This window comes from Pteronotus mesoamericanus, unplaced genomic scaffold, assembly GCF_021234165.1.
Source record: "Pteronotus mesoamericanus isolate MK-2021 breed Mesoamerican mustached bat unplaced genomic scaffold, CSHL_Meso_final scaffold_167, whole genome shotgun sequence".
Lineage (NCBI taxonomy): Eukaryota > Metazoa > Chordata > Mammalia > Chiroptera > Mormoopidae > Pteronotus > Pteronotus mesoamericanus.
In genome coordinates this window covers 20,571,176-20,583,496 of record NW_026555308.1, presented here as the reverse complement: position 1 = coordinate 20,583,496, position 12,321 = coordinate 20,571,176, and the positions used below count along the sequence as shown (strand labels likewise).

At 52.9% G+C, this 12,321-nt stretch overlaps 2 protein-coding genes across 3 annotated transcripts in view; both read left to right on the top strand.

Annotated features, from left to right (window-relative positions):
* EIF4H (eukaryotic translation initiation factor 4H) overlaps positions 1-12,321 on the top strand; it is a 170,639-nt gene that overhangs the window by 110,659 nt on the left and 47,659 nt on the right. The window lies entirely within an intron of this gene.
* Positions 1-12,321, top strand: part of CLIP2 (CAP-Gly domain containing linker protein 2) — a 67,025-nt gene that overhangs the window by 16,071 nt on the left and 38,633 nt on the right. For both annotated transcript variants that reach the window (XM_054589714.1, XM_054589713.1), the window contains exon 2: positions 3,137-3,326. In XM_054589714.1, the coding sequence (XP_054445689.1) occupies positions 3,203-3,326 (124 nt within the window). In that variant the 5' untranslated portion in view covers positions 3,137-3,202. The remainder of the gene's footprint in view (positions 1-3,136; positions 3,327-12,321) is intronic.

Below are 12,321 nucleotides of genomic sequence, written 5' to 3'. Positions count from 1 at the left end.
CACTTTAAGTGTACGGCTTGATGAATTTTAGTATAAACATAGAGTTGTACAGCCATTACCACAACCCAGGCTTAGAACAGTTCTTCCACCCAGGAAGTTCTCTCATGCCTGTCTATAGTTTTGAAATTTTATATCAATAGAATCATACAGTTTGTATTCTTTTGTGTTTGGTGTCCTTCACTTAGTATAATGCATTTTGAGGTTTATCCATATTGTCGCGTATGTCAGTAGTTCCTTATTCTTGCTGAGGGCTATACTGTTGTATAGATGTACTGGTTGTGCATTCACCAGCGGATACACATTTGGATTTTTACTATTTTTTGGCTATTATGAATAAAGTTACTGTGAACTTTTTTTTCTTTTTCTTTTTTTTACAAGTCTTTGTTTGGATATGTGTTTTTATTTCTCTTGGGTGGTTGTGTCACGTGGTAGGTATGTATTTAACTTTAAGAAACTGCCAAACTGTTCTCCAAAGTGGTTGTACTGTTTTCATTTCCACCAACAATATGCGTGTTCCAGTTGCTGTACGTCCTCATCAGCACTTGATATTGCCAATTTTCAGCCTTTCCAATTGGTGTGAAGTGGTATCTCTTTGAGGTGTTGATCCTCGCTGCCTAATGATTAATGATATTGGTCATCTTTTCATGTGCTTATTGCTGTTTGCATATCTTCGTTGTTTGGTGAAATGACATTCAAATCTTTTGGTCGTTTTTTTCTCACTAGTTTGTCCTATGTTCTGAATACAAGTCCTTTATTAGATATATGATTTGTAGCTTTTTTTCTCTGGGAAAGAGGGTCTCGGGCAGACAAGGGCCCATGGGCATGGGGACGGGGTCCTTGCACCTCGCTTCAGTCCCAGCAGCACACACTCCTTGGCCTCCGGCATGTGAAGCCCTCAAGATTTCCTAGGTCAGAGGCTCCCCCAGCAAAGCCACAGGAGCAGGAAGCTTGTTTGGCCACCCACAGAGTGACCACCCATTTGCTGCCACCAGAGACCAACCTTACTGCCCTTGCTGGCTCAGCGAGTCCCTCTCAGGCTCAGGGATGCCAGCACAGCCTAACCAGATGCACAGAGAGAGATGTCACAAACCATAGGGCAGTTCCCCAGTGAACAAGCTTCCTGGAGGCCAGGTTCTGGGGAGCAAAGGAGCAGCCGCATGTTCTAGCCTGAGCAAGGGACCCCGGGTTCCAGAATTCCAAGGGTGTCGGAGTCGTGGATCAGAGGATTGTAGTGTTGGATTTGTCAGGTTCCAGGGCCAGGTCATGGTTGGCAAGAATGCCTTATTCTCCTGTCGCTTCACCTGGGCATGTAGGTGTCACCACTGTGTGCCTTGGGGGAGCTTATTTTCCTCTGTTCTTGTGGCTGGCAGCCCCACATAAGGAGCTGACCCTTCCCAAGACAAGTAATAAATAGCGTTGCTAGCTCATCTGGCTGGCTTGAGAGCAATTCTGAGGATACTGCATGTTCTTGCAGTGGGCACTGCAGGTTGGCTTCAGTATTAGTCAGAACTTTCTTGGTTGCAAGCAACAGGGTCCCTCAAATAGGTTTAGGCAATAAGAGAAAACAGTGCACATGTGTGTGAGGATTTGTTGGCTGTTGTGAGGGGCTCAAGTGACCATCTTCAAGCTCAGCTGGATCCAGGCCATCTAAATCCAGTGAGTCAGCTCTGCCTTCTCTGGTGGAATCATTCTTGGTGGCTCGCCCGTGCGGTAACTGGGATGGCCCTGCAGTTCCCAGGCAGCCCTGGAGCAAGGAGAGCACCTCTTCCCAAAGGTTCCAGCCAGAGTCCGGGCCCTGATGCTCCTTGGGTCACATGATTTTCCCTTAACTAACCACAGGGAGCTCTGACCAGGCCTAGGTCGTATGTCTACACCAGGCGTGTATGTGGGTCAGCCCACATAAGTCATGTGGATCAAGAGTGGAGAAAAGGGTTCCCTAAAAGGGAGTAATGTTCAGTGACCAAGGGTGAGATAAGAATATGGCTGGTTGGGCAGAGGGTGTGGCATCCCAGACTGTATGAGAGTGGAGTGGCCAGAGGACATTGATTTCCCCTGCTCTCAGGGTCCTGAGGGGGATGAATCTTTCACCCAGAATCTCCCATTCACCCTGTGGTGCTCTGCTTTGCCTCTCCCCCCTGGACAGTGTGCTCCCAAGGCAGAGGCCTGTGGCTCTGCGGCAGGACGGGGCCTGGCCCATGGTGTGCCCTCCATAGACATTTGGTGCAAGAGAGGGTGTGCACATAGGACAATGGGGGAGGAAGCCAGGGGATGGGCCTGTCCTTCGTGCCTCTCCTCCCTGCAGCCCCCTGCAGCCAGCCCTGTCTTACTGGCATCTCGTTCCCTGGACTGATCACCTTGGAGACTGGAGGCGTCCCCTCTCAGGACACCTCTGTCAAATGTTAGTGCCCCATACACCGTATGCATCACGCCCTTCTGTATTTAATTATAAAGGTAGGGAGCTACAATGGTGGAAGGTCAGGCAGAGGGCGTGTCAGTCCATCCTGGCGAGGGGTGTAGGCCTCTCTGTGTGTATGTCCCTGCCCCAGGTGGAGTAGGCAGGTGCTGGGAAGATGATCGCAAGAGGTGGAGTATGGCCTCTGTGGCCAGGCAGAACAGTGAGCTGGTTGATGAAATTAGATGTTGCTTTGTCCAGCCCGAATCAGGAGGGTTGTGAGTTATTGGCTATCCCTACACAGTCTGGTGGCTGATGGAGAGTAACCCACCAGGTTGTCATGTGTGTCAGAATCCACATCAGCCTGTGATGCTCTGTGGTGAGAGCCATGCTCAGCTGATGGTGGCTGTGATGACCCTGGTGGTCCTAGTGTGTGGCTGCTGGGGTTCATAGAGCGTCGTTGCAGGCCCCGAGCCAGTTTGCTCCTGATCCTTGCCTCCTGGGCCCGGGAGGTGTGCAGGAAGAACATGCCAGACCTGTGAGTCCAGTAGACCAGGACACTTGTCTGGCAACAGCACTGCCACAGTGGGCCCGTGTGTGCTACCACTTGGCTCTGTGCCTCAGTTCCCCTAATAGAAAAAGGGGGTGATGATGGTTTGTGCCTCAGTGTTGGCAATGCCAGAATCCTGCTGTGTTGGTATTGGGTGACGTTGTGATGTGATCACCCCTATTCTCTGCTCACAGGTGAGTGATGATGGGAGAGAGAACGTGACCTGCACGGGCCTTCTCCACCCACTGAGTGGCACCACCATGCAGAAGCCCAGCGGCCTGAAGCCCCCCGGCCGTGGGGGGAAACACTCGAGCCCTATGGGCCGGACGTCCACTGGGTCGGCCTCAGCCTCTGCCACGGCGGCAGCCACCGGCTCCAAGGAAGGTACGTAGGGCCAAGGGTGGTAGGGTGAGGGGCTGGGTGGGGTATGGATCTCCTGGAAGAGCTGCTTTGTGACCACCCTGGAGGCTGGCGGTACGTGGAAGTTCTTCCTTTTGTCTACTGTGATTCCTTGAAAAGTTAACTAGTGACAAGCACTGCTATAGGCTTTCTGTGTGTGGTTCCTATTCATGTTCCCCTGCCCTGGGAGGCGGGCACCGCTGTTGGCTCCACCTCGGACGAGGAGATGGAGTTCCAGGGAGGCCTGGCGTCTGGCCCAAGGTCACTCAGCCTTCACCGCCTCCCTGCCCCCATTCATTCCCTTATGGGGTCTGAGATTGTCCTAGTGGAGCCAGCCCCACCTTCCCAACAGCCTTCTTGCCTGTCACCCAGAACCATGCCCTTTAACCTTTCCTTATCTGACTTCTAGTCTTCCTGCTGGTCGGCAGAGGACACCCTGGCTGGAGGTACCAGCTCTGAGGGCAAATGGTAGAGAACAGCTGTTAGTTACTTGCTTTTTTCCTTTTTTTTGTTTCTGCCCATCTGCTTTACTTGCTTTTTCTGATCGTAAAAGTAAGATAGACCCTATGGGATATGTGGAAAGTTTGATGCAGGAGTAAAATTGCCTATAATTCCACCCCCTGGAGGCAACTGTTATTTTGGTTTATGTCCTTACTCTTTTTTTCTTACCTATTTGTAATCATGCTACATCTACAACTTGAAAATCTGTTCTTTTCCATTTATATGATCAGGTGAATTTTTCCTATCATTAAAACATCACATGCTTATCATTTTTAGTGGCTGTAAAATACCCTGTTCATTCGACAAATATAAGTCAACGGCCTGCTTTGTTGACACGGCCTAACCCCCAGCCACTGGAGCTCTCACACTGAGCAAAGCCAGATGTGGTCCAGCCCTCAGGGGGCTGCCTGTCTGGTGGGAGAGGCTGAATGTCATGATATCCTATAATGGGGGTCTGACCAGGCCTGGGAGATAGAGACATGTGTGCTGGGGTCTAGAAGGTGATGGTTATTCAGATGAGGAGGGGCGTATATTGCAGGTAGAGAGAACAGTCCTGCCCTGTTCTCAGGGGCAGGAGGGAGCATGGTGAGCACAGGGGAGGGAAAGAAAGTAAGTGAGGCTGGAACGTGACCGGTGAATACCATGCCGGTGAGATGGCGGACCAGGTGGGGGCAGCTTGGGGTTATGCAGGGAGTTTTACTAACATCCTAATAGCTGCGGGCAGCCACTGGAGGGTTGTAAATCAAAAGGTGTATGATGGAAGGAATTGGAAAAGTTCTTAACCCATTCTCTGAGGTTGAAAATTGTGATTATTTTTTATTTTTCACTTTGGGAAATGATGCTGCCATAAACATCTTTGGGCACAAATCCTTGCTTTGATTATACTACAGCCATCAAAGTTAAAATGTTGTCCACCTTATCTGATTGGCAGAAAAGTCTGGAAAGATAAAAACAGCCAGAGGCCAGACTGGGAAATCTGGGCCATGGGTTGGATCAAGGAAGTTTGAGCCAAAGGCCTGGGCAGTTGGCAGAACCAGGTCCCTGGCAGAGCCAAACAGCCAGTATGACGGGGTGAGGGAACTCTGCGGTGCAGCCCGCAGGTGACCTACACAGGCAGATCTGCCCAGTACATCCTCGTTTGAAGGTCCAGACTTGCCTTCAAGGTGACAAATCTCCCTTTACTCATGGAAGGCACTCCTGAGCAATGAGGAGGAGCCAGATGAGAGAAAACAAGATGGGAAGCATGTTCTGGGTAGGGGAGAACAAGCGATGCAACGGCAGGAATGAATTACGTTGTTACGAAGGAAGACAAGTCTGGGTGGGGAGCTGTGTGACTGAGGCTGGGAGGGATGAGGCGGCGGCGGAGGACGCCGGGCACGGGCTTGGGCTTGGGCTTGCTGTGAGTGTGATGGGGGCTGTTGGGAGGTATCAGCAGACGAATGGCTGGATGCACACATCCCTCGGGCCCCATGTGCAGAACGGGCTGTGGGGCTTAAGAAGGGGGACGGGGAGGCCAATGACATGCGATCACCCACGCAAGGATGCCTAAACTTACTGCCAGGTCTCTGAGAGGTCGAGGGGCTCACTGCCATGACCAGGAGTGGGCCATCAGGGAAGACTTGCTGGAGGAAGCCTGAAAGAGCATGGCCTTGAGAAGTGGGGGGGCATAGGTGGGGGAGGGGAGAGGACGTGCTGGCAGTGGAGGAGAGCATGGGCAGAGGCGCCGAGTGGGCTCAGCTTGGCCCAGTGGGAATAGGGGTGGCGGCGGCGGTTGTGTAACCCACTTTCTGGAGAAGGGCACCAGTCAGGCCTGCCCCTGACTGTCTTCTCTGCTGGAGAGGGCCCCATAGCACCTTCTGGGCTCTTTCCTCATTGCTCCCTCCCTGATCAAGAGCGACCTGAATCTGGCTCTGATCCACATATAATGTACTCTGCCCCTGGAAGAGTTACTTAACCTCTCTGAGCCACTAATGGGATAATAAAACATCTCTCTGATCAGATCAGGTCAGTTAAGGAATCTGAAGTGCCTGTAGGTACAAAACTCATTACATTTCTTTTCCTTCCATCCATCCATCCATAATCTCATTGTAGAAACTCTTGAAAGTGATAAAAAGAAGAGACACCCCTCAGCTGAACCTAATCACTGCCACCACTGTGATATATATCCCTCCATTTTTCCCCCGACTGCACATATTGTTTTAAGTAGTTAAATCCATATTTGCATCTTCCTTTTCCATGTTTGATTGTGCCTTGGTGGTTTTGCTGTCCTTTTGAGCAGCTGCATAGCCGTCCCCGGAGGGAATGGGGATGCAGCACACAGTGTGGCATCCTGGTTGCTTCCTAGTCCCACTGCACAGGGGTCTGGGAGCTCCCGAGGGTGGAGACTGAGTGGTCTGACTGGCCTGGGCCCCCTACCCCAAAGGGCTGTTTCAGAGGGAGGAGGTGCCATTCCATGAATGTCCGATTGATTACAGAGCCACGCCCCCGTGCCCCATGCGGGCATGAAAGGCTGCAGCTGGGCTTGGTGGTGCCCTCTCTCCTCTGGCACCAGCTGCCTTTGTAGACACCCAGGCCAGGGGAGGGAGTGGAGAGCTGGGAGAGTTGGCAAAGGCAGAGAAACCCTGTGAGAGGGGAAGGGAGATTTCTGCCATCCAGAGCTGCTTTTGTCCCTGCTCCAGGTCTCTTAACAAGAGCCTCTGGGGGGGGGGGGGGTAAGCACCAGGGCAGGACTGTGCCCCCGCCCACTCTTGTCGGCCCTTCAGGCACCCTCCCCCGTCCCCTGGAACTGGCCATCTGCTCTCCCAGTAGCTGGAGGGAGGCACCGCCCCCATTGGAGGCTGGGACCCTGTGTGAGGGGCACCAGGGCACTGAGGGATGGATCTGGCTGAGGCTGGAGCCTGTTTGGGGGCAGCGGACAGTGAAAAGCTGGAGTGTGTTCTGGGAATCAGGGCAGTGGCTGCCTCCCAAAGCATGAGCTCAGCCTCCTGGCAGAGGGTCTGGCCAAGGGCTGGGGCTGGACCAATGCCCCCCACCCCCTGCCCCATGGAGGTGGGAGGGCCTGTGTCAGTCCCCAGAGCTATGGCACACAGGGAACAGCAGAGACAAGGGGACTGTAGGAAGGGGTCTCTCATATACTAGGAGGTGACCAAAGCAGGTGTGCAGGAAGGTGGCCTTGGACCCTTCTGTGGGCAAAGGCCTGGGTCAGACAGTGAGGTCAGGGAGCACCTGGAGGCTGCTTCAGTTCAGGAGGTCAGGGAGGGTCTTGCTCAGGAGGTGACATTCTTACAAAGATCTGCGGTTAAGGGAAGAGCCTCAAGGCAGAGGGAGTAGTGGCAACGAAGGCCCTGAGGTTTGAGATGTCTGAGGGCCGAAGGGCACTTTGAGTGGACGGTAGGGAACATCACTAATGGGCAGGAGTCAGGGTCCCAGACGGAAGCTGGGGAGCTGTGACTGGGGCCACCTGGGGGTCGGAGTCTAGCCTGGGCCTGAAGGGGAAGGGGAAGGGGGCTCAGGCCTCTGGGCTGGCAGCTCAAGACTGCCGCCGGCGAATGGCTCTCCCTTCGGGTCAGGACCAGCCTGCAGTGGTCGGGCAGGGTCTGGCACTGGCCTGCAGTCGTGGAACACAAGGGACTGCGGCACACTGTGAACAGGGCCCTTAGCCCTTCCACGGGGCTCGTTTCTGGGCCTCAGGTCAGGGCGGGCCAGGCTGGGGGGTCCTCCTGGGCTCCAACAAGCAGGGCTGACTGAGTGACCTGGGGAGAACTCAGAGGGCTGCTGGGCAAGCGGACAGACCAAAGGCCACTGTCCCACTCCCTCTGCCCTTGCTCCTCCGATGAGGCAGGCGGGCTCTTGAAGGACCTTTCCCATCCCGTGCACTGTGGTCCAGCCCTGGAGATGCCCGATCTAGGAGGGAAGACATTTGACTCTTACTTTGTCGCAAGCAGGCTCTGCAGCAGGGATCTTATCACACGTATTTCTCATTAACAACCCAGTGAGATAAGTGCTCTTTTAATTTTAAAGATGAGAAAACAGGCTTGGTGCTCTCAGCTGAGTTGCCCAGAGTTACAGGGCCAGAGGGGGGGGCGGGGGCTGGGGCTCAGGCTGGCTCAGGCCACTGGCACCTGCTGTCCTATACCAGTGAGGTGGCTGGAGCCCCAAGTTCAGTCCCAGCTCCAAACACTCAGCTCACACGCCAGGCAGGTGGGCAGGGTGGGGGGAGTGGGCTGTTCTCATTAAGTTGGTCACAACTGTCCCCCAATTTGCCTTCAGCCTTTCTTCATGTTAGGGACCCAGGACACAGGAGGTCAAGGAAGAGTGTGTGGGGTTCCCCGTCAGACAGGGAGAAGGCCACTTGCGGTGGGTTTCACCTCCTATATCTTGATCTCTCCAAAGGGCCCACACAGGGCTGGTCCCAGAGCTTTCAGTTCTGGCTTACTGAGTTGGGCCCAGATACCCCTGCACCCTCTGGGTGCTGCAGACATGGCAGCCAGCCTGACCTGCCCCAGGTGGGGCCCCCAGAGCCAGCCTCCAGTCTTAGACACTGACCGCACCCCACCCCCTCCCCAGGGGATTGTCCTTCACCTTGGTACCCAGGCTCCCTGGGAGGACAGGAGGCATCATCCCCATTTTAAGTGACTTGTCCCAGATGCTGTGCAAACCTGGGCAGGACTAGGGCTGCTTCCAGCCCTGGCTCCTGCAGAGCCAGCACAGCCCCCAGGCAGAGCTCACTCCCTTCAAGGTCAACCCCTCCGGCTCTCCCTAACCACATCCTAAACTTTTTAATGGCATCAGGATGGGGAAAGCCAAGCTGAGCTTTCTCGTGGCTGGGCTGTGGGGGGAGGGGGGAGCGAAGCCTCCTAATGCTCCTGACGTCGCTGGTATTGATCCAGGGGTGGGGGCCCAGCTGCCAGCACTGCCTGCCGTGCGTGGCCGTGGCCGCAGCCGGGCTTCTCCATGGGGAGCTGGCTCTGCTCTTTCCAGGGTAAGCCACCTACTTATTTCTTCCCTGGGTCCCTGGCTGAGTCTGCTGGGTGGGGGCTTTATCTTCTTGACTTGGGAGCAGGGGGAACGGAAGGGGACTTCTGAGTTCCTTTTGGCTCAAGAAGGGTGATGAGCAATCCCTGGGCCTGAGGCCCTTCTGGTCCCTTCTCCAGGGATGGATCGCTAGAGGCAGCAGAGTAGGGGGACGCAGTGCCTGTGGCGGCCAGAAGGGATAGGCCCTGCCTTGGTCAGGGTGGGCTGGGTGGGATGGACTTAGCCCTCCCTAGAGGCCGTATCGGGGGGCGTCTTCAGGACTGACCTCAGGTGAACTGGGCCGGGGGTTCATGGCGGGGGGAGCCGGCTCCCTTGAGGAGTGCCACGGGGACCTCATGCCTTCCTTCTTCACCTGTGCCATGAGCACCTGCCGGGGAGGAGGGGCCTTAGAGCAGAAAGCAGCGTCAGGGTGTGCGGGCATGTGTGTGTGTTGCTTTGGGGCTGCCAGGGAGGGCAGCTCAGCGTCATCGCTGGCCTGCATTTCAGTATGGTCCCGGGGCTCGGAGGATAGAGCGGGGAGGTGGCATGGGCCCCACCCCGCAGGGGTGTGCTGGGGGGTGCATATGTACACTCCTGCACCCTGGGAGACCGGCTCTGCAAATCAAGGAAGCATGGAGCCCTGTGGGGTGGCTGCCAATGAGGGCTATTGGAGCTGGTCTCATGGGCAGGCAGGGTTGGTTCCCTTAGGCGACACAGAGAGGAAAATGCTGTACTTCAAGGCCAGGGCGACCATATTCTGCCTGGGACAGCCCTAGTTTATGCCTGTGGTCTTGGCATGATGCTATATTAGTAATACCTCCTTTCTCTCCAAGGTGTCTAGTTTTGGCTGATGAATCATGTGGTCATCTTATTTATAGCCCTTCCTAAGTGGTCCCAGGGCACATTAAAAGCTCTGAAAAGTCCTGCAGCAACATAAACTTAACTTTGTTTAAGCCACTTGTTCCCAAACTCATGTGAATTAGGAGATGAAATTTTTTCCCATTACACATGTTCCCGTTCTGTGGAACTGTGTTCCGTGGAACATTTAAGAAACTGACCGGCCCCTCAAGCGACCAGGTCCTAGCATAGTCTGCTTTGTTCCACCTGGCCTTTCAGGGGCACAAGGCACACTTCACTGCATTTCTGTCACTGTGGGTCCCTGCAAAGACCCACTTGTGTTTTTTCAAGGTGGTTCCCATTTATCCTGTGCCCTGTGTCCTGTGCCTCCGGCCCCAGGCATTCGTGCCTCCGTGCTGTGCTTTGGGACACTCTTAAACCTTGCTCCCTCGTCATCATCTTCCCTTGTAAGAATTATTTTTAAAGGTTGTGTGATAATATAAAAGACTCGACCACAATTTACGTCACTGCCCCCTTACTTTAGGGCACTTAGATTCAGGTTTTTTGTTTGTTTGTTTTGTGAATGACAAGACAAGGAGTCAGTTTTTTCTTTCTAAATTATTTTATTGGGAAATGGGCCAAAGATTATGTGAGTATTCCTCATTTTATTTTTTCTTTTTGAAAACATTGTATTTTATTTTTATTTTACTTTTATTACAAAAGTAGCATTAAAAAGTAAAAGGTTAACATAAAAAGTGGTCTAAAGATTTCAAACAGATGGCGGGCTGGTGATGACCGGGTTAGGGGTGCCTTGCGGAGGGCCTGGAGCACGGAGGGGTCACTGGAGGCATCTGCAGGTGGCCGTGCTGGGCAAGGTATGAGCTCTCAAGGGTATGATCTCGGGAGGGGCCTTTGAGACCCTAGTCGGGGGTGTGGATTTAGGAGTTCTTTCCTGTGTGGAATTGCTGGGCCTTGATGAGTAACTAGATTGTTGGGGTGAGTGGGGAAGGAGCAATGAGGGTCTGTGACCTGAGTCAATGAATCCCGAGATGGCGAGGACTGAGGAGGCGCTCTGAGAGAGGAGGGTCCTTTGGCTCAGAATAGTGAATGTGAGATTCTGGGGACATCCTGGAGGAGGCAGCCACTGGATGGGCAGGCCTGGTGACCGGGAAGGAAATCGGGGCTGGAGAGTGCAGTGGGGGCCCAACTTCATTCTGTATCTTCCTATGTCATTTAGGTATTTTAGAAGGAAAATTTATCACTGTCTACAAACAAGCAGAAGCGTGTGAGCACACAGGCAGTGGCTAAAGCTTCAGGAGAGGGTTGGATTAGAGGGGAGCTTAGCGCAGGGCAGGGTTCCCCAGCTACTGACTAGCGAAGGGCGTTTCTCCTGCCTCTCACCCCCTCCCCGCCTGCTCCTGCTGCTTCTCTGTCTCCTCTTCTTGTCCCTTATTCATGGGGCGCATAGAGAACTGAGATGGGCCTTGGATGGCCCGCCCACCCAGGGTGTGGGCTGGGCTGGGGCTGGTGGTGCGGTGGCACCAGCTCATGCGGGCCCACAAGAACCAGTTGTGAGGTGTCAGGAATTTTGTCCACCAGGTGTTAAACACAGCCATTATTTTTGTAAATCAGATTGTGCGGACTTACAATTAAATAAATTCTATTAAAAACATAGGTAATATTAAAAACTCTTGAGTTCCAGTAGTACTTCTGCTAGTGTTTATACCACTAATCCTTCCATTATTTTACTATTATTCACTAATAGTAAGATTTATAATACCTATGTTTTTGAGGTTATTTATTCTATGGTAGAAATACTATATACTCTTGCCAACTCTATGTTCAGTGATATCATGCTGGCAGTTTGAAATTGGCCACGGTGGGAGAATTTACACCATGGAAGTTGGCAAATACTACAAATCAGGGTTATTTATGTATTTTTCTCCCAGAGAACTGGAGCACATCACCAGCTGGAACACAGCTGGAAACAGGAGTGAACAGAGACTGGCCCGTTGTGGGGGACCACCAGGGTAGTCAGGGTGAAGGAGACAGGATCCCAGTCCTGTCGTGGGATCAGGGAGCTTTCAGAGAACGGTGGACAGCAGGGCTAGGGCCCAGAGGGCCAGGAAGGGCCCACTGCCCTATGGGGAGGGGGTAGCATCATCCTCTCATGAGTGGTGTTCATAGTTGGGGGAGTGGGCGGGAAGGTGCTTTGGAAGCTGAGGGTCAGAGAGGGCCTGGGCAGCAGAATCTCAGAGGATGGAGCCATTTCCTTCTAAACACTGCTAGATGGAAAAATACCCACCTTGAGAAGTGCAGAACACCATGTAATATCTAAACACGGCCCTGCTTGTGTTTTTAACTATGCAAATATATATATACATGTACATGTGTAAGATAAAGACTAGAAAAACACATGCCAAGATGTTAATCGTTACGTTTGTATGATGGAACTATAGGTGCTTTAGTCTTAAAAAATTGGTAACATATGTTACCAATTGGTAAAAAATTGGCAAATTATGTTTTCTAGTTTTTCTGCAGTGGACATATGAGTGATCTGTGTAATAAACATTTAAATAGAGAGAGAAAAACTTATTTGCTGGGAGAGAGAGTGGGTGACAGCGGGGGG